Source organism: Pararge aegeria, chromosome 7 (assembly GCF_905163445.1).
Source record: "Pararge aegeria chromosome 7, ilParAegt1.1, whole genome shotgun sequence".
Taxonomy (NCBI): domain Eukaryota; kingdom Metazoa; phylum Arthropoda; class Insecta; order Lepidoptera; family Nymphalidae; genus Pararge; species Pararge aegeria.
The window spans coordinates 7301624-7323976 of NC_053186.1; the positions used below are offsets into that span (position 1 = coordinate 7301624).

Sequence of the window (22353 nt, forward strand, 5' to 3'; positions counted from 1 at the left end):
ATAGCTTATAATAAGCGAATAAATAGAATCCCTTTCGGTGTGTACGAGAGTAACCTTGTTCCTCAATACATGGGTTATCTTATGCAAGATTTTTCCGTAAATCGGATTTACGGAAAAATCTTCAAATACACAAACATTCAGCTCTGTTGAGTGTATTCTTTTAAATAGAAACAAACATTTTTTTAAGTATATAAATAAATTAAGTAGGTATAGGTGAATTGAATCAAATAAACCAAAATATAGCTGTATATTATCTTAATGGTCGTGCTAATTTAGCTGTACGCAAATCTCTAAATTTTCAGCTTTTGGAGTGGAGTTATCCTCGCATATCAACTCAGCATGGGGCGACAAAACTTAGTGAAGTCTTCGATCTGCTCATGTAATAACGCGTTATTGGTAGTGTCTTTATTCCCTTATTCTATTGTTAATAAAAAATTGAACTCTGAACTTCAACAGAGTAAAATAATTATTAATAATGGAGCATTGGCACTCGCCACACCCACCATTTTGACTGTTTCCACTAATTCGACCGCCTTTTGACTTTTAAGGAATCGAAAATCATTAAATAAAATATACAAATTGTACATAGTGTCTCGCAGATTCTAGTTTCGCGTAGCATACATTAAAAATGGGAGTTCTTTGGTGAACGATTAAAATCCAATTTCTGTAAGTAGCTTACTATTTACCTACGTTTACGTTATCCTGACGTGGCCTTGAACTCTAATCTGAACATATTGTGGCCTTGTTTGGAATTTCATTTTAAAAAACTTCTCGAAGCATGGTTGGCCCATAGAATTAAGAACATACAGAAACCTTAATAAAGAAGCATCAAAAACCACTCCACTTTAGAATGGTTTCTCGAACAAATGGCTTGGCATATTCATACCATTTAACAGATGACAATAAATATTTTACCTCCATAGGAAAATGGGAAAAAGTTTGGGAGCTAGCAACATTCTGCGAGTGTAAAGTGAGACGCGCGTGAGGTGTTGCACTGTTTTTGGACACAATGCACTGCATACATTAATGGCTGAATGTGGTGGACCACGCGATTAGAGGACGGGTCGTCCTGTTACCGCTACTGGCTGGGCATTCCACGGTATTTCCACGAGTGAAAAAGCGCCTTTCAATGTATGTTACAGATTTATGTACAGCCAAATGTAAAAAAGTTGAAGTGGGGTAACAAGGCTTGTCCTCACCCGAGTTTCAATCGAACGCAATGCATCCACATTGATACTTTCTTAGTGTTGTCACGGCACGCATCGCAACACGTGTTAAAGTGTCTGATCGAAGATATGTGACGTGTCCACATTCATTAGAAATTTATTTTTGTTAACAGTATTGTAACTTGCCCTCGCAGCAATTTTTAAATCAGACAACATTGGCTACAGTTAAGTAACGTGTGGATGTTAAGCACTAAAATCGACCGACGTTGGTAACAGTGATGGCGCCTAGGTCATGGTTACGCTCTCTGGTTGGTCCGTTTGGATTTAAAAATCGTTTGTTGACCCCACTTTGACATTCAGATCAGATAGTTGTTAAGGCAACTCTTAGGATAACATTTTCCTAAAAGTTTTTTGTAAATCCACTAAGTACGAGTTAGCCCTTAACTGCAATCTCACCTGGTTGTAAGTTATGATGCAATCTAAAATGGTAACGTTAGCGGGCTAACATGTTAGGGTACAGCAGTTTCGCTGGGCAGCATATCTTTACCGGTATGGTGGTAACTAGTTAACTGCGTTCTTACCTGGTGGTAAATTATGATGCAATCTAAAATGGTAACATAGCGAGCTAACATGTTAGGGGTACAGCAGTTTCGCTGGGCAGCATGTCTTTGTCGGTATGGCCGAAATAAAAAATTCTGAAATTTTCTGTGTCGGGAATCGAATCGGGGACACGCATAAGACCACAGCGTACATTAGTGCGTTAGGGAGGTCGTCAAAACCATCTGTTCTGTTTATTTATGTCAGATTACATCGAGTCGATCGACGATGGCTACCCTCCGGGAATCTGACCAACCCATCAGCCTCGTTTTAACGAGTGTTACCTTTGTTAAATATATTGTATAGCTATTAAATACCTGTATTTAAGTTTTTTTTTTTTTACGAATAGAAACAATAAATTTTTTGGATAAATATTTCGTATTTTGTTTGACTTATAGAAATAAATTAATCGCTTTTGCTGAGATTGGTGGCATGGCTGAACAATAACAGTCTCATCTTATTAAACAAGATATACTGATATATAAATTAAAAATGCATAGAAAAACTTCGTAACCCGCAATCTTTGAAACCGCGTCTCCGGCAATCGTGGCCTGAGTGCTTTACCAATAACTCTGATGCCGAAATTATTATATGCCTTTCGTGAGTTTAACACGTTGGCCGCTGAAAACACAACGTTTGTGTTTTAAAACTACGTAACGCGTATGCGGCTCGAACACGCTAGGCGTGTTAAAATAAATGTACCTACAAGGATGCGGCCGAACACGCTGGGCGTGTTTTTTCGGCGTTCTGCGAGTGCGGCAAACATAAACGCTGTGTTGTTTAATGTGAGGTAGTAGTCCTTCAGACATATAGGAAGGGAATTACTTCCACAGATTTCAGCAGTCAGATCGTTCCAGAGCATAATTACCTTAAAGGTGAAAGAATTACCGAAGAACTTCTTTTTACAAAATGGGAGTAGGGGCCAGACGCTTACCAAGGCGGGATCGACGGTTGGAATGACTCTTATTTGGAATTTGCATCTTATTTTTTTATAATTTTAATTATAATATTTAATATTTATATGTTCAATAACTCTTCCAAGTATTGTAAAAGCCCGTAAATAAGAAAGCCATTGCCAGAGCCAGTGTCTCATTGGAATATAGATAAGTAGATCGAAACTGCAATGTTTTTCTCAAGACGATACGGCAGCTATTAATAAGGGATGATGGGGCTGGCATATCCGTGTTGGATAAAAGTCGCAAATAAATATGATTAAAAATAAAGTTTTAATAGATCTCTACCCAAAAGCCTTAAATGTGATTTAACGGCGGGCGTTGGCCCGTTTCCTCGTTTCTTAGAGTCAGGCCTAGTGACCGTCGCGAACGCACTTGGATGCCTTGGCTTGGCTTTGAATTAATGACAAACAACATGAAGGGTGTAAATAATTTATTATAATAATAATACAATTCATTACAATTCTACTTTGAACACAGCAGTGTTGAACTCTTCTCAGTAACTATTTTCGATTTGTTCCGAAGAGCTTTTCTAAAAAGTTGCCTAGCGTTTAATTTCATACAAATCTAAACTTGACGGCGGCAGTTGTACACTAATCGCGAAATTTGACACGTGGCACCGGTTCCCAATTGTCAAGAAAGTTACTGAATATGCAGGACTCTTAGTCTGTAAGCTGTCTCACCTTACAGAAAATCCCCAATGTTTTGTGGTGAGTAGATTCCAAACTAAACATTGGCGAAATTTGAAGGTTTGTTATTTTCGAAGACCTTGAATAGATGAATGTCGAGTTGAGCATTACAGTTACCTACTTCTCAGCAACAGTATGGGAAAGTTCTCCGTCACCAAGTAGTCGTCTTCAAATATCACAGCAATATTTAATTCGAACTCTGTGGAAAAAAAACTGACATTAGAATTTTTTTTAAACATCAAACATATTTATAGAATACGAACTGCAGTAAATAGTATTCCGACTGAACCACTGCACATATTACTTCAAAGATTCCCTGGAGGATTCGGTTGTTAACTGTAGTTTAAACTAAATGTAAGATCTAAATTATATCATCAATCATAGTCATAATTAACATTTATGTAATTAGTAAAACGTTAGTCAATTCAGCCGCACGACAGAGTAACGAATGGGTGTGATGTGGGAACGAAAGAGTCCCCCCTATGCCTGCGTCGGCCTTTTCAGTATTGCTTGCGCGCCGGTACTCTCAATGAGTACACAAAGAAGTTGACTCACTCACATACATATGGTAAACTCCTTGGGACTCGTTTTGAACCATCTTAGCTTTAGTTTTAAGTTGACGAGTTAAGAAACCATCACACACAATAATGGAAACATATAAAATATGAATAAACCCTTCTTAGATGCCTGTGATATGCCTTCATGAGTGAAGAATTTTTGAATTTCTTAAAGGGAACATTGTAATTAAAACTTATTACGTTTAGATTTGTCTCGACCGTAATAAGATTGGTAGACAGACGACAGTGGTTTAGCTCACCGATCTTGAAGTGTGGCGTGGCGGTGGTGGGGCACGTGAAGAGGCGTGGCAGCACCATGTGCAACGGAATGTCGCGGCCGCGGCACACGTCGCCCTCACCCACTTGGATATTCTGGATCTCCGTTGCTGCGGACATATGCAGCGGCTAGGTTTAAAGCGTAACATAAGATCCAACAGCTCTCATTTGTGATAAGCATATACGACAGTGCCCGTCATTGACCTCTATTATTAACCACTGGCCCGGCTGACGTCACTTTGTTTTGGTCTCCCATTTATTGACGCCATTTTGACGCTGTAAGTTGTGAAGCTGTTATGCAAATGTCCAAGGAACTGAAATTCTAATTCATCAACTTCATCATCATAACAACCTATTACCGGCCCACTACAGGACACGGGTCTACTTCCACAATGAGAAGGGTTTAAGGCCACCACGCTGGCCTACTGTGGTGGACTCCACACGCCTTTAAGAACATTATGGATAAGTGCCAGGCATGCAGGTTTCTTTAAGATGGTTTCCTTCACCGTTAAAGCCAAAGATATTTTAATTACCTAAAACGCACATAACTTAAAAAAGTTAGAGGTGCGTGCTGGGATTTGGGCACAGGCAACCGAAAGTAAAGTCGAAGTCCTACCCAATTGGCTATCACCACTTCAAATTTGAATTACTAAAAACTACTATTATTAGTGTAAGAGTATTCCGTATGTCAAATGTGGCGCTTCCACAATAATGACGATAGTTTATATGAGAACTCACAAAACTCAAAAACAGTTGCTAAGCTCAGAACATGCCAGCTTACCGTCCTTGGAGTAGCCTTCGCTGTGGCCGCAGGTCTCCAGTCGTACCAGCTGTAACTCGATCGACTTGATGGGCGCCGAGCACTCGTCTACGCGGATCTGGTGAAAATATCAAAAACTACTGACCAAAACTCAAAAAACTATGATACAACAGTAATAATAATTATTAGGTGGTGGGTCGGTTAAGCGGCCACCAATCTGTATTAAGACGCTGTTTATATGGGTGTTATCTATTAAACATGAAAAATCTATTAAAATATACATAATTAATAAGAAAAATCACTTATTATAAAATGTGCGAATAAAGCCCCTCCATGTGATATATAGCTTTGACGGTGAAATTGCAGTTTACAATTTCATCGCCCAACAGGGGCGTCCATATTGTTCGTTCCTTTGGCAATAAAAGCTACAATTTTGCAACAACCATTCCATGGAGGTTTGAACGATTTCTTATAGAGTCTGGCTTACTGTACGCCAATTTGATTTATTTAATTTAAGGGCTACACATTACAACTGGTATGTATACATTATTTACGAGTATTTTGAAAACAACACAGTCACTCACCTTTCCCGTGAGCGGCGCGTCCAGCGCACATACAGTGGAATCCACCTCTGCGTACAGTTGGAACGCGGGCATGTTGGCGCGCGTCCCACCGCCCGCTGCCCGAAGCGTCGCAGGCGTTATCTCGCATCGCACGGGCTTAGGGGGCGCGCGCTCTTGCTGCCAATAATATGTATCTCAATAAGTTCAAAGCTTAAAGAATATTCTATTATAATAATAAGGATTACATAAGCGATAAAAAGCTTAGGTATGAATTGCTCAAACTTCTAAACTGAATAAGTGGAACTTTGAGATGGATAACAAAAGGAAAACCCGGCTAAGTTTGTTGTTTGCTCAGGGCGCGTTTGGAACCTAAGCTTAGTTTAAAATTATCGAATGTTGTGCACCATCATCTCACAAGCTGAAGTTAGAGCAAATTGTCCCCAAGCTTTTTGATGTGAAACATCTTTAGGCAGGGGTAAACCTGATTGTTGGCGTGGCGACGTTTATAATGCTTTGTCTTTTACGCTATAACTGATTACTGTCGTGATCTGTTCTTTTATGCATATAACTTACATAAAACAATTTCAATGTTCCACATCAGCCAGGCGTCCTGTGACAGCTCACACATTCTCTTTAACATTGCAGATTGGTATCATGTGCTTGCTCAAATACATTAAACATGTGGTGCATGAAACTGGTTAAACATCTAGCTACCTACTTGGTTCAATGTTTCTTATACGGCACAATCAACTACGCAATAATAATCCACAACTAAAGATAAGGGCAATGTATATACACTTACTTACTTTTTTGCTAAAAAGTAATTTCAGTTGACTATGCTCCTTATGCAAGTGCAAGCAGAGCATAGTTAACTGAAACTCACTTGAATCAAAACGTCCCATAGCCGCCTTTTTCACATGTTTGTTTTGTTTAATTATAAAATTGGTGAAAATGATATTAATCACAAATTAGTTACTTACAGGTTTATACTGCACAAAGAACTGGCAGCTGGTGTTGAGTGGTTTGTTAAGGAATGATCTCTTCATACCACACTTGAGTGTGTACATCACATTTACAAACACGCCATGGTACGTCTCCAACAAGCCTGGACCCACAGCGTTGGGTCGGCTCACCAGTGGCATCTCAAAGGGAATCTCTGTTACGCCAACCGGGATCTTGCCAGCTGAAGCTAACTCTATAGCTGTGTTAATTAAATTAATAGGCTGAAAGTAATACAATTTTTAATATAACTTATAGATTATATAGATTAGAGCTTTAATATAGCAATATCTAAATAACATTTATAACATATACATTTCTTTGGTTCTATCTAGTTATTAGTATAGTAACTACACACGGACAGACTTGACGTTTCAAAAGTGCTTGTATTAGGCCTACTTGAAATAAATGAAATTTGAATTTGAATTTGAATAATCTATCAGGTGCTGTCCATAGATGGGCAACTCCATTTCAAATGGGATCATTCTATGAATACTTTAAAATATTTGAAAAGAAAACAGATTATCAAAAGTGACAATATATGTTTGTTGCAATATAAATGACCTTTCAATAAAGATTTTTATTATTAATATTATAAATAATAAATTGATATTGCAGTATAACCATGGCAAATTGATTTATAAAAGTTCTTAAAGCTTAAATATAAAACATATTTGAAAAGAAAATTTACCCTTATGCTGTTAGAGAATGCATCAAATATGCCGGTGTTCTTTGAACTGAGTTGCAGATTTACTGATCCCTCCATGGTAAGAGTGAGCCCCTCATGGCGCAGGTCTGTTGACGTATCCACCACTACCACACCAGCAATTATCTCCTAAATAGTAATAAATTTTTTATAACTTAAAAAACCAATTGTGATTTTCAACCTGTAGGCTGTGGTACTCTGCTCACTGACTCTGGAATCCCAATGCCTCATTGATGCCTCACTGACTCAGCAATAATTTTTTTTATTCTACTACAAGTTAGCCCTTGACTGGAATCTGACCTGGTGGAAAGTGATGATGCAGTCTTAGCATGTATGGTAGTCATACCTCTAATTGGTTTCTACACAACATTGCACCGGAACACTAAATTGACTCAGCGGCACATCTTTGTCGGTAGGGTGGTAACTAGCCATGACCAAAGCCTCCCACCATGCAAGAGAAAATTCAGAAATTATAAATTCATAGCGCTCATAGTTGTGCCAAGGAGGTTTTCATTTAATTTGTATCAGCTTAGTCTCCATACAAAATTTAATCTTTAAAAAGCCTAACATAATTTAATACAGCCCTGCGAAACCTAATATAAAAAATGGAATTTTTGAGAAACACTGACCCAGCAGCCTTTTGAGGGTGAGATTATGCATCTCTGATTTTTCCTGGTCTGGTCTGGTGGGTCTTTGGCTTTGTTTATTTAACCTATCAACAAAGATGTGCTGCTAAGCCATGAAGTGTTGTTATGATGCAGACAGTGACCATTAAGGAGTTAGCCATCATCACTTACTACCAAGTTAGATTGCATACAAGGGTTAACTTTGTAGTTAAAGTAAAAAAACCACTTGGCAGATTTTGATGAGCTTTTGAGTTTTACGCATTACAAAAATATAACTATAAAGCATGTAAAGTTAAATGCTATAGACCACCAGAGTGATTGATTAATAGTGGGGTTTATAAGTTATATTATTTGAAAAACAGAATTTTAGAGAATGATTACAAATTACTAAAACATGATTGTTGCAGTCTTATTACTAACCTTTTACAAATATAATGTGAAACTCACCCCTTCATGGTAAACCTTGCTTGCTCTTTTTAGATTGATAGTAAGACTGGCTGACATTGTAGTTTTTAAACTTTATTAAAGATGTATTAAAGTTCTACTCTTCTCTTCTTGATTTCATACTACCAACACTAAAATATACTCCAAACAATTTTGAACTACAATAAAAATAAAATAATGAGCCGCTTTTATTATTTATTGTCAGATAATGTTGAGTCGATACTAAACCTAGATTTAAATGATACAGGAATCAGGAGAATTACTTTCCATAGGTACTAACTTTTTATTTGCCAATTTGTAAACATTCAAGATGCCACAGAATCATTTCTTTAATTTTTGAAAGTACCTCGTAAGTACCAATCATTTTGTTTACAAGCAATAGAGCTCTAGGTTTTAGTCTTTCTGAGCTTAACAAGTATGGAACTTGCACAGCACTTTGTAATGAATAAACTAAAATACAAATAATACAAAAATTATACTGTTAAACAGACCCAAGATCCGTAACCGTAAAAGTTTATCGAAATCCGTAAGCGATTAACAACTATACGTAAACTACTACAAGTTAGCTACGAGCATGAATAAATAAAGCTTTTGTTAAAATAATACTTCATTATTATTGGAAAATTATGCAAGCACGAATACATTTATTCATTGAAGTATAATCGTTTTTATTGTAACATATTGTTTATATACTCATAGGTGACGGTGTCTAGAACGTACTGTTTGTATATTCCTTAGTCTAGAAAACAGCACACAAAATCGATGTTGGGTAACGACTGCTAAAATAATGAGAATAATCGAAAGGTGTAAAGAAGTGTTTTAATTTTTACGTTAGATTCTGAATGTTGGTGCGATTGACATATAGACATTTTTTTCAAAATCAAAATTGACAGTTGTTTATCGATGCCCGCTTGTGGCGGTTGTATGTGAATTTGCTGTGTATCTAGTTTTATGATTTTTATTTATTTTGTTACGACTATAAATATTCAATCGTGCGAAAGTATTTTTGTACGATTTCTTTTTTATTTTGCACGCGTGTGGTTTCAAGTGGCGTGAAATAAAAGTTGAGATCGATTCGAAAAGGTGATGTCGACGATAGGTTCAACCCGAATGGATCGATATCGGTGACTTGGAGTTTGGTTTTTATTTGCGTCACTGAAGGGTGGTTGAAGATGGAGAAGTCAGCACGACCACGGACGGCTCTGAATGAGTGTGTCAAGGTGGTGGTGCGATGCAGGCCCCTCTCTGACAAGGAGAAACATGAGGGTTTCGATGAGGTGAGACGTGGTTCCTTTGACTTTGTTGTTGTCGGTATCCAGGCTGCGCAGACCTGGTGCGTCGACAGATATTCCCTCCGATGCTGAGGATCAGCCGATTGCCAACGTATTGTGATTTATTCTTTAATCTATTTCTGATCTAGTTTATTTTTATAATACCGCGCTCGAGCGAATTATTCGCGACAATTTTTAAGATTGCTTTTTCTGCAAAACTATGTTTATTGCTAGGAAAACAGAATTAGGTTAAATTCTTTTGTGATTAAACCATTCGGGTTTCGGATGTGAATCACGCGAGTGGGAAGCATTACCGGCGTGTAATGCGTGAATTATTTCAGACGCCCTTGCAATTTGAGCGCACGTAAATAATTAGGTATCGCAGTTTGACTTTGTAAACTGAAACAGTGATTTCTCTCTTAATAGGCACATATTGTGTTTGGTTAAAGTAATTAATCTCTATTGATTTAGCTTAACTTTGAACATGTTAAGCTAAATCAATAGAGATTATATAGAATAGTTTGAGCTGATTTTAAAATACTGCAAAAGTTCAGTTTGTGAAAAGCAATTTCATGTTATACTGACACCAAGTTACCCAACTTGGATAGGTGGCATATCCAATGTATGTCAACTTGAATTACAGTATGGTTGTAACTGCAATAGAATGTTTTCAGTAATAAGAGGCTATGGGTAGGCATGATAAAGAACAACAGCTTGGGTTTTATTGGCTCAGTGAATCATGTTTATGGAGGTAGCGGTGAGCTATGTAGTTGTGACTGATAAGAATTCTCAAGTGTAAATATATATATATATATATATATTTTGTTATATTCTTACATTGTGTAACTGAAATACCAAATGATAATAAATAATAGATTAGTAGATATTGCTTCATTGTTATTATTATATGCTGAAATACATATAAAATGTAGTAGCTAAATACCATAAAAAAATAGTGGTGGTCAAAATTTAAACTGTTTCTAAACCAATTTATGAGTTGAGAAGCCCCAACATCTTTCACATTAAATCTTCATTATATCATTACCAAACTTTATTAACATTACTATGGACAGAATACCCTATCAAATATAAAAAGTATTATTCCTATTCATTCACACAATAAAAACAATTAATAATATTTATACATAAATGTTAATTAATGATGGAACATAACATCTACATACATTACATTTTCATTCAATACAGATTTAATAAAAAGTTAACAAGATCATCAGGGGAAGTGTTAGGTATAAAAATTAAACCTGATAGGTAATTAGTAATAAATTTGTTTATCAAATGGTAAAAGCTTTTACATATTTCTGGTTTCAAATGAGGTAATTGTAGGTAATTTTGTTTGATATTTAACAAAGATATGCCTATTAACCAAACCAATTTAGTAGTCTAAGTAAAAACTAGCATCACAGGCAGATATCATAGCCATCACATATTATGAGTGAAGTAAATATAATATATTTTTTAAATTTATTTACACAGTCTCATTGTTGCAAAGTGTTTTATTTATTACAATGATTAGTAAAGATAAAAGTCCACAGGTATTTTTAATTTATGTTCATATAAAAGTATGTTCCTACCTAGTTGGTGCAGTTTTTTATCTTAAGTTCTATAGTTTCCTGTCCAATACCTGTCTAGCAAGAATAAGATTCAATTAAATTCTTGTTGCAGACAGTAAAACCTAACAAAGTGCAATTAAAAACGGGCAGTTAAATACCTGTTCGTAATCACTATATGTAATTAAGATTACCTACTTATTGTACCAAATTTTAGTAGATAAGGCAAGTATATGTAATTAAAAGGTCAATTGTATGACTTAAATCTCTATCATCATCATCAACATCATCATCGCATCAACCGATTGACTTTCTGGGCTACTTGTTTCCAGTGGCTCCTAGCATCTCGTTTTATGTCCTCTGTCGATCTCGTTGGTGCGTTTACCAACGTTTACCGGTGCGGGGTCGCCATTCTAGCACCTCGGAACCCCAACGTCCATCAGTTCTCCGAGCATGGGATATACCACACGTAAGGCAGTGGTCCGACCGCCGACGATGAACGAAAAACGAGTAGAACTAGAAACTTTAAACAAGTTGGCGATCAACGGGACTCGAGTGTATAGTTTCGATAGTTTTGTCGCCGGGCTATAAGCGAGTGTGCAAGTGCGACGAGCAATTACTCGTCAAGCAATTACACTGTAAAGAAATGATCAAGCGAGCGAGCATCGCTGAACGAGTATCGCTGAGAGAGTTTATTGCTGAAAGCTCGTCGTTCAGTGACAAAACTAGTAAAGCGAGTTGTAACCGGCAGTGTGAACAGTCAGAGTAAAACTTTTAATATATGCATCTCTTTCACGGAAAACGGAATGTACATTTAGTGTGCGTTTCTTGAGAGAGAAAATCGCCGATAGTTAGTCGTTTTCCGCCGGCGGTCGGACCACTGCCTAAGGTACGCCACCCTGCTAGATACAGAAAAATCCCTTTTGGAGATTTGCACCCCTTGCCCCGCCGCTACCATAACCGCTACCAGTACCAGGAATAGTGGGGCTGCCGAGGACTAGGGGCTGTGGCTTTCTTGTCTCGATTCATACAAAGAATAGTCCGAGAATGACTATGATGGGTTGGTCATCGAAGGACTAGTCAAATCGCACTGGTGTCGCTGCTGCTCTACTCCGGTGTGTGCTATTTGTTTAGTCTAGCCCTAGCCTAATCCCTATACCAGCTTAGAAATATCTAACGAAATATCTGACTATTCTCAAATAGCCAAACGGTTTCGCGAATAAACATTTCCTTTCTTGCAACTTGACATCGCATCATTTGACTATACAAATTATTGAAACCTATCACGCTATTATACGTTGCGTTTGTTACAGTTAAAAATTCGTAGTGGAAATACAAACATTCGTTACAGAACGAAGAGATCAAAAAATGGTCAAAATTTCGCTTGACAAATAAACGACGATGTATTTTATACCTACCTACTATAAAAACGCGAATTTAGTTTGTTGAAATCGGTTAAGTAAGTAGTAAGTTAAGCTCGGCTCGAACTGCGCACGCACGCGCAAGTAGGCTAGTGCTACATTGTCCATACACGGCTACCCCTTATTTAGGCATAGATCATCTGGACATGGCGAATTAACGCGCGCCGTCGGCCACACGCAGCTGACTAATACAAATAGTTCAGCGTCAACATTCGATAAATTAAATAAGAACACTTTTGAGTTTTATCAATTTCTGACCATGATGTGGTCATTTGGATACCACCTGGTGCATATTTTACAGCAAATCAACTGTCGGAATCATGTAGGAATGTTTGTTTGTGCTCTTAAACTTCAATCACTTGGACCGATTGTGATGTAATAGTTGAAAGCCCAAAAACTCGCATTGGAGCAGGGTGAGTTTAAGCTCTAAACCCCTTTCTTATAAGTTGGGCATGATAACGATGATGATTGTGAAAAACTAACAGTAAGTGACACGTGTTTCTGTAAGCCATGACAACAAATCACCAACCGGACAGCAGCCCTTCCTAATGAACCTGTAGATTACCTGAACACAAATTAGATGGACGTCAATTGAAAGTAAGACTATGCGGTATTGCCGCCGTGCGCCGTCCGCCGTCCGCAACCTTGTAACATCGGAGTTTTGGCGGTGAAACTCGGAGGCTGATCATCGCGCAATAATATAACACTACCCGATCTCGAACATTACACCGGCAGTAACGCAATCGGGAACTGGCACTGTGACTCACGAGCCACGAAGTGCGGACAGCTTCATTAGAGTATTGTCTCCCTTTTATTGCTATTGACCGAGTTCTGGAGATCGCTCCATGTAAGGTCGCGGTACTAGTATTATGTAACTTGCTATATATATGTCCTAGTATGGGTTTCATGTGTATAGTATTTGAGGAACACGACAATATTACAGAGGCTAGGCAAAAATGTAAAAAGTAGTTTAAAGGATTTAAACAATTATTACAACGGTCAAAGTTTACACAAAGCGATAAATACATTTTGAAAACGTCTAGCAAGTCTTGGCTGAAAAATTTACGAATAAATTTACGCCAATGGCAAAGTAACTACGCGATCGTTGCAGAGGCTGCTGCCAAGGTATAGATAAACTTAATGGTTCCAACCTCAGATAGTAGACGGCACTGCAAGAAGATAATAGTATAAGTGTAGTCATCCATATATTTCTTAAAGCTTTTCGGAGACAAAAATACTTGAACATTTGTTTGCGATCTTCAGCTTTAATTATCTGAGAGTGCCACACCATGTATGACATTGACGTGCTTGACGTGTTCACGCTCGTCAGTGTGATGACACCGCTTGCCTTTCGTGAAAAGTTTCCATGTGAATCGGTCGATTGAAAAAAAACATGCAGGACGTGAAATGTGAATGGACAAATTTCTTAAATTTCTCTTCCGAGTCTTAAAAGTCGAAGTCTAAAATATTCTTATAATTCTAAACCCCGGCGTTACGCGCGTAGTGTCTTGACAATAGTGACATCCCTGGACATTACTGACAAGTAGGAATCCTGTTGATAAGGCTTTGATCTGACTTTCAAAGGTTATTAACTTCCAGCACGGCTAGCATGGGCAGGAGACAATTATCTCCCCGGGGAATGGATAAAAATGTATCTTCTCTCACAGATTTATTAACATTCAGTGCATTGGCGCACAAGTAGAAATAATTTCCAAATAATATATGTGTACAAATAAACGGTGGTAAACTTCTACTATTCCATGTTCCCGTGCTTTAGCATCTAAATATATATATATATATATATATTATATATTTAATAGATGGACACGTTAATTATATCCCCAGAGGATTTAGTTGGGGGATATAATTTTTGTCTCCTGCCCGTCCTAGCCCTGCAGAGTATTCTTTCTTTTAAAGATTTAAATGTAACTATCGGTAAACTCTAGCGATACAGCTGAGATCAGTCTAGCCCTGCGATGACCAACCCGCCTGCCCGGTTTGGTTTCTCCGGTTTTGTAGTAATAGGAAGCACAAAGTAGCCACAGCACTAGTCCTCGCGACCTCGCTATTCCTAGCTCGGGCAGTGGCGCAAAGGCTTTAAAAGGCCATGTAGTTTGGAACTCTCTTCAAAAGTCGTCCTAGCAGTGGATGCCATTGATTCATGATAAGAAGGCAAATAAAAATACTTGAAAAACTATATCACGATGAATTATTGATGATATTATATTATATCCCTTGCAACGTAATCTGAAAGTGGATTGAAAACACAAAACGTTGAGTCCAGATGTGGATATATGCACAGCATAATTACATAGAATATAGGAAAACGAAACGCTTAAAATAACGATGTTCAATTAGAATGGATGGCCAACGTGATTTGATGTAATTGTTTCGTCTAATTACCTCGTTTACTGTATCAGCAATACTAATGATGTGCGGAAGGTTGCCGGAAGCCGCTCGCAACACAAATCTGCCCCAGAGGCCACTGGGGGAGGTCTGTATCCTCACTCTGAACCTATTAGTTGCAGGTGGCAATAAAATATAAATAAATAAATATAGTACACACATCGCGATCTAGCCCCAAAGTAAGCGTAGCTTGTGTTATGGGTACTAAGATGACTGATAAATAATATACATAAATACTGATAGAAACATTCATGTTCATCACACCAACATTTTCCATTTGTGGGAATCGAACCCACGGCCTTTGCCTCAGAAAGCATGGTCGCTGCCCACTGCGCCAGTGGGTAGCAAGTGATATGCCATTAAAACGCATCAAATTCCAAATTGTTTATTCAGGCCTATAAAGCGTACACGAGGTAACTATAGATTCGTTAACTTTAAACTTAACCGACGAGGTTTCCATACGAGGCCGTCTAAGAATGAGGTTTTGTTAGATTAACATGTCACAGTCAATGAATACTTAACTAGCAATGAAGTTAGAGCAATTCATACCCAAGCTTTCGTTCGTCATAATTATATTAGTTTACGTATTATGTATCAATGCCCTACTGATAGGTCATCGTTCAATGCGGGTTGGTGGGCTAAGGTTACGTTATGATCAGATTGGCTTAGTTTTTATCAGGTACTATGTGAATGACTGCGACCGAATGCTTACCATATTCCGAGGAATTCAACAGTAAGTTATTCTATCGAGAGCTTCTTTAAACGAATAAAAATCAAATCACACAATTTGGCTGTAATTTTTTCTTTTAAATATTATGTATATACTACAAATTAATAATTATCTCTAAGTTCGGTCAAACAAGCTCACAGTGTATTAGAATGTATAGATACGAGTATGTAGTAACAGGTTCGACTCCTGGCCACGCACCTCCACGATGTTATATAAGTTTTGTTAGCAAAATCAAGCAGTATCACAAAGAACGTTGCCCTATGATTTTCGCTTTAACCAATTTGCAAGTTAAATGAACACTTAGTCATTAGACAAAAAAATAAAGGCAGATACACATCCCGCCCTGACTTTGTCGACTGAAACGCGGGGTGAACGACCTGTTCAATTGGTTTAACCTACACTCATTGCGGAGAGGCGTTCATCTGTTCAATATATCATATCAAGGGGATCCGAAAATCTTTTTATTGGTGCCGAGATTCCAACTGCGCTTTTGATCAATATTGTATAGATGGCTCATTGTATTTTTTGTACCTACCCATTCTGTAGCAGTTCAACCAAATAGATGAGTTGCACAGTTATCTTTTGCCAGTAACAAGCCTAACATTATAAGAAGCGTCATCATCATGGTAAGCCCATTTTATTCCCACTGCCGGGCACAGATCAGGTCTCATGTGAAGGAAGTCTTCAACTTTAAATCGAGTCTTAATGTAGGAATAGATAAAGAAATACAGATTAAAGATTAAAATGGTATGTGTGGCGATATCACTATCTGAAAGTGTTGGTACTTGCCTATTATGTCAGATTTTAGACGTGGTTTTTATACAATGGAAACATGGAATTCTTATAGAATCATTAACGTGTCTGTTACATTAACTTTATTTGGAATCTAATGGATAACAATAATAGGGATAGGTATACCGTAAAATACACATCAATTTACATATAATATGTAAAAGATGCGTATAACGTAAATTAAAAAAAAACAATTTAAGTAGACAAATTAAAAAAGCAATTAAACATTAATTTTATCATATTTATTAGTTGTTTATTATTTTAACTGCGAAAGTCGAAACTCTATCATCTCATAGTTTACAGGAACATCCGAAGACTAATTCCGGGGATTGAAATTGTCGTAGACCAAGCAAGACTTACGTTTGTTTTCTACATTCAATCTATCTGTAATCTGTTGATAAGTTGCTAAGTAATAAATCTATAGATTTCGGATGGCTAGAATATAGAAAATGAACAGTAAAGTATTGTCTGGAAAAAGTTCGCAATTAAAAGAAAACCAAGAAGCCGTTTAATGCGAGATATCGGGCGACGCGATCCTAACTTCGTCCGGTTATATTATTTATTTCGGTTTAACTATTCTCGAGTAGTTAGCAAATTCCACGGGTTACTTTGAGATAAGATGACGCACCGCATTGTCGATGCATTAATTGTATAATTATCGTAGTTTTATATTTTAACATGGCACGGTCGGCGTGGATATAAGCATAATAATTGAATCTATCGTAAAGTTTACGCAAATTAGTATAGCCCGATGTGTTTGATAATATGCAACCAGCCAAAGCCCACGAGCTGCCGCATTGCGTGCTCCGTAATGGAACTAAATATCTAGTTCCACTCCGGAGCACGCATTGCATTGCCATGAATACGTACATATTATCTATTTAATTTTTAATAAGTAGCAGTAGATGTTTTTGTGACTGAGCTCATCAAAGAATCACTATCGCCATGCTAATTTCTGTCGCAAAGCAGCATTGTTGCAATGCTGCGTTCCGGCATGAAGGGCTTTCTTAAAACCTAAGCCTCTGGTTGATAGTCTTGGGGCAGCACGTTGTAGAACGTGTTCCTGGCATGAGGGTTGCTTTATAAGCGTTGGGTTTCCTCCTTCCATCAGGTGGTGGCTGTGTGCTTGGTCCGCCATTAAACTATAAAAAAATCGCATTCATACAGTAACAGTTTCCCTGACGCATTTTGGCCACGGTGGTCAATCTCTTGAGAGAATTCCCAACTACGCGTGAGATATTATAATGCACAAGTGTGTGCGCAAGCACAGGTGCACTCTAATAGTCCGATGGGACGGCAGCTCTGACCGGAAAGAGATCAGGCGCAAAACCGACAGCTTAACGTGCTCTGGCACTGGATCGATTCACCGCCTATATCATAACCCCGGGCTGGTGTTAAGAATTTCTAGATAGAAAAACCCAGTATTATTCAATGGCCCGACACAGGGAGCGAAATTAGGACCTCGTGATCTGTAGTCGAAAATGCTGACCACTAGACTTATGAGGCAGTTGCGTACATAACGGCATACTAGATACTTGTAAATGTACTTGTATTTTTATACTGAAGTCCAAAAGAGGCGTCATAATTTTTTTAAATTGGGAACGGAATTTTCTGGAATAGGCTCTATTAAAATGGAATTTTCTTTGGCTACCCCCATTAAGAGGTATGCTCTAATATGATTTGTAAGATGAGCATGTTGGCGTCGCTTGTTTCAAGCGCCATCTTGAGAAGTAAACCTTTATAATTTAAAAAACAAAATTATCTCTGGTCTGGTCTTGTGGGAGGCTTTGGCCGTGGCTAGTTACCACCCTACCGACATAGATATGCCGCCAAGCCCGCTACCACCTTGATGCATCATCACTTACCAGGTAAGATATCATTCAAATGCTAACTTACCGTGCAATAAAAAAACCGGCCGCATGCCGAAAAAGTAATCATAAGCCTATCAATTTAAAAATAAAACCTAATGCTGTTGTTCCAGTTCTTAGCTCATAGGCCTCGTTAATTGGATTCATGATAATTAGTCAATTTTTCTAAGTAGTCCGCATTACTGTGGATATTAGTCTTCTTTATTTTCCTTTCATGTTTTGTGGGCGTCTTTAGGTAAAGAAGAGAGAGAAGTATCGCCCGGAGCAGAAATGGTACGAGCGGCTCTCCTCAAAGTCCTCGGCCGACAGTAAGACCGCTAACTCTCCGTTGCAGGTGTGACTCCACAGGTTACCGGTGCTGCACTAACCCAGGGCGGAGGATCATATTCATGTTACATTGTAGACTTAACAATAACAATAAGCTTAGAACGACTAGACGAGTGACACTAAAGTTGATCAAAAATAGTTTAAAAACTAGCCGACACTTGCAAAACTGTTCTTGAAAATCTCAACAATTTTAAAGTTGTTGAGAACTTGTATAAAAGTTTTCCAGTTCAGAAATAAGGTAGTGTCCGCGCATCCGCATTATTTTAGAAAACTTGATTTAAATATTGAATGTGCGAATGACGTCGTCTACGTGAATCGACGTCATTTGGCAGTGAGCCTTACAATTTTATTCAATTAACGTCACTCAACTTTAGTGTCTCCAGCTGTACGCAGCGCATAAATAGATGCCAAATTCTGACGGTACTCTTGACCGGCAACGCTTTTTCATCTGCCATTTTAGTTTAAAGATTTGTGTTTTTACACTACATCAACAACTCCAATACTTTCTAAATATTGCATCTTTATTTGATAATTTTACATACCCTTATGTATTGTCATATATTAAATATATAACTAATACAACGTGTAACGGAATTACGAAATACTGTTGAAAGGTGCATAAGTATATTTTATAAGGAATCTTACTGTAAAAATATTAAATCAAAAGAAGTATGTTTATTTTTCCATACAAACGAATTCAAAACATACTCAGTGTTTACTTATGACAACCCTATTGAGGATAAAAGACCGCGTCACCTGCATAGTAAATCCTAAAAAATCTCAGGTGATTATTATCGGTAGTCGGAACCTAATCTCAAGAGTTGACTGGTTTTCCTTGCCGCCCATAGAATTCAATAGCTTCATAGTTCCGTACTCTGACAGCGTTAGAAATCTGGGTGTAACTATGGATTCCACTCTAAGTTGGACTAATCACTTAAAGGAAGTCAGCAGGAAAACTTTTGCATCTCTTGGTTCTTTGCGTCGCCTTCAATTTTTCCTTCCGATTCCTACCAAGATTATGTTAGCACAGACTCTCCTTCTTCCTATTCTGGATTACGCTGACGCAAGCTTTGTTAACCTAACTGACGATCAGTTAAATAAACTTGAGAGACTTCAAAACATTAGCATTCGGTTCATATTTGGGTTACGTAAATATGACCATGTATCACAATTTCGCTCTCGTCTCAAGTGGTTACCTATTCGACTTCGCCGGAATTTGCACATTCTTTCTATTCTCTACTGTGTGTTGTTTTTTCCTTCTTCTCCACCTTATTTAAAGGAAAAATTTGAATTCGTTGGTCGCCCTGGTGAAGTTCTCCGTACTGCAAGGAAATTGATCTTAAGGGTGCCTTCACATAATTCATCTTTCTTCCACCGATCTTTCACTGTTCAGGCTGTTAAGCTTTGGAATGCCTTGCCTCTTGAAATCCGAGAGGCACAGTCTATTACCATTTTTAAAAAACTTGTCAAAGATCATTTTCTGTCTGCATCTGCGGATCTTTAACTTGCCTATTCCCTTCTGTTTTATTTGTGGTTTGACAATATTGTATATATTTATTTATTATTGATATTAATTATATAGGTATATATTAATTATTATCACTATCTATATATTTTATTGTAAGTTTGTTATATGTACATATTATATTTGTATATATAGGTTTATGCATGTTTATTTGCAACACAGTACAGTTAAATGCACCACCTACCTCTCTTCTTGAGCTGTTTTTAGCGCCTTTGGTTGCCTGGAAGAGATCGCTATGTAGCGATAAGGCCGCCAAATTGTATACCTTTTGTTAATTTTTTACTGTTAATTTGTTATGTTTATGTGGTGTACAATAAAAGTGTATTCATTCATTCATTCATAGTACCTAATAAAGTGTCAGGAGTCACTTGATTTTACTTTTGTATGTGGTGTTAGGGCTGTATCTGATTTCTTTCAATGAAAACTAAAGCAATGGTTTACTCAAAAACTAGTTAGCGTTTCGGTTTCACAGATAAATCTCAGAGACGGTAAATAGTGTACCTCTAAAGCCTCTGAAGTATTATTTACACGGGTTTTAAAAAGGTTTTCATTTACACGTTGAAAAGATACTTATTACTGGTAGGTACAAAATTAAGCTAAGAAAGAAGGTCGGTAATTTCGCATCTATTTGGTAGAAGCCCCTAACCATTGCTTCCGAAAAGAACAGTATTCACCTGTACAATAGTTACATAACTAATTAGTTTTATAAATTACATAGGGGCAATGATATAGGGAATACAAAATATTTTTGTACTTCGATAGAGACCCAACTAAATGTGAAAGCTGTTATGTTTATTTAAATGCCATTGAATTTTGCTACGTATTATTGATCATTGAGTTCCAATATAATCGGGCACTCGCTTAATCGATGTTTATTTACGCTCCGCAGAGTTATCGATCATGCGAAAAATCGATTATTGCGCGCCACACTTCACGCAGAGCGCGAAAACGGCGCTACTGTATTACCTACCCATTGCTCATTATCACAATAGGTATTTATTATTCAATACCGATGTTATTGTGATCGACTTTCGTGAATATAAACTGTTTTGTTTTAACACAGAACTAATTTACAAACAGCTTTTGAAAAGGCTGTTGCAAAACATCTTCTTTCATTTAAAGGTACACTTTTTTATGTTTCACTGTTTCCACTCGTTCGTGAAAGTCTCCCCCATATCTCATATATATGTATGTGGGATTCGTTCAATAACGTACTTTTTATTTGCCGTATATATATATATATAATATATATATATATATATATATATATACAATCTGACCTTTCCCCGTTGTCCCTCTATTTTCCTTCTACCAGTATTATATTTTGTAGCCATTCGTCTAGTCTTACGATATGGCTTAACTTCTTATATTTACTTAGTTTTTATGTAGGTACTTGATCTTCTCGAAACTAATAATGTGACTAAGTATATACCTATGTTACCATTGCTTTTATCGCTTACTGATAATTATCAATAACAAAATAGACACATAAATAATGGTCTGTAAATATTTATAAATCTGTATTATAGTCTAACTTGGTGATGGGTTACTTTAAGTTTAGAACTAATTAATCATACAATACTGCTACACAAATTTAATGACTGCCTTTACTCGCGATAGTCGAGGTGGTGAGGGTTGGGCTTTGGTCAAAATAAGCTTTCAACCGTCATGTTTGTCTTATGATCATAATATACTCATAGTAACAGCTATAACACGCTTGAATGTTTTAGGGCAGGGGCAGTCCCAAGAATAACAGTTTCTTTTATTTTTTAATACATGACGGTCCGGACAAGTCGTCAAACTTGAAAAAGCTTATATAGTAGGAACTCGCTGTAGCAAGTTCAACAACAGAATATATAAATTACATAAATTCAGGCGTGGTCCATCAAGGAAGGCATGAGCAGGTAGATCATAGACACTAGCTAACGCTGAGTTTGCAGAGCAAACAACTGGTCTCAGATCACTTCTGAAGTCAGATGCTTTCCGCACCAAATTTTAAGACGACTCAAAACTTTTTAGTCTGGATAGGTATCGTCAAACGTAGTTGCGGTCCACACTAAAGCATTCTTAAAGCAATCCTAAAGCTTGTTGACGCTCGTATTGGACTTT

General features: G+C 37.4%; 2 protein-coding genes across 6 annotated transcripts in view; one reads left to right on the forward strand and one right to left on the reverse strand.

The window, feature by feature from the left end:
• Window positions 1-3134: 3134 nt before the first annotated feature.
• Window positions 3135-8712, reverse strand: LOC120624864 (vacuolar protein sorting-associated protein 26C). Of its 4 annotated transcripts, none has more exons than XM_039891609.1 (8): window positions 8617-8712; window positions 8340-8494; window positions 7252-7395; window positions 6542-6784; window positions 5583-5738; window positions 5020-5116; window positions 4223-4348; window positions 3135-3604 (listed from the first exon to the last, which is right to left on the reverse strand). In XM_039891609.1, the coding sequence occupies exons 2-8, from the start codon at window positions 8394-8396 to the stop codon at window positions 3519-3521; spliced, it is 909 nt and encodes a 302-aa protein (XP_039747543.1). In that variant the 5' UTR covers window positions 8397-8494; window positions 8617-8712; the 3' UTR covers window positions 3135-3518. The 4 variants fall into 4 exon arrangements, with proteins under 4 accessions (XP_039747543.1, XP_039747542.1, XP_039747541.1 ...); XM_039891608.1 differs by having other exon boundaries at window positions 8565-8674; XM_039891607.1 differs by having other exon boundaries at window positions 8340-8674.
• A 538-nt stretch (window positions 8713-9250) lies between these two features.
• LOC120624863 (kinesin-like protein Klp68D) overlaps window positions 9251-22353 on the forward strand; it is a 62787-nt gene continuing 49684 nt past the window's right edge. The window contains exons 1-2 of one of the 2 annotated variants that reach the window (XM_039891604.1): window positions 9251-9613; window positions 18628-18726. In XM_039891604.1, the coding sequence (XP_039747538.1) occupies window positions 9509-9613; window positions 18628-18726 (204 nt within the window). In that variant the 5' untranslated portion in view covers window positions 9251-9508. The remainder of the gene's footprint in view (window positions 9614-18627; window positions 18727-22353) is intronic. The other variant, XM_039891606.1, reaches the window with a different exon arrangement.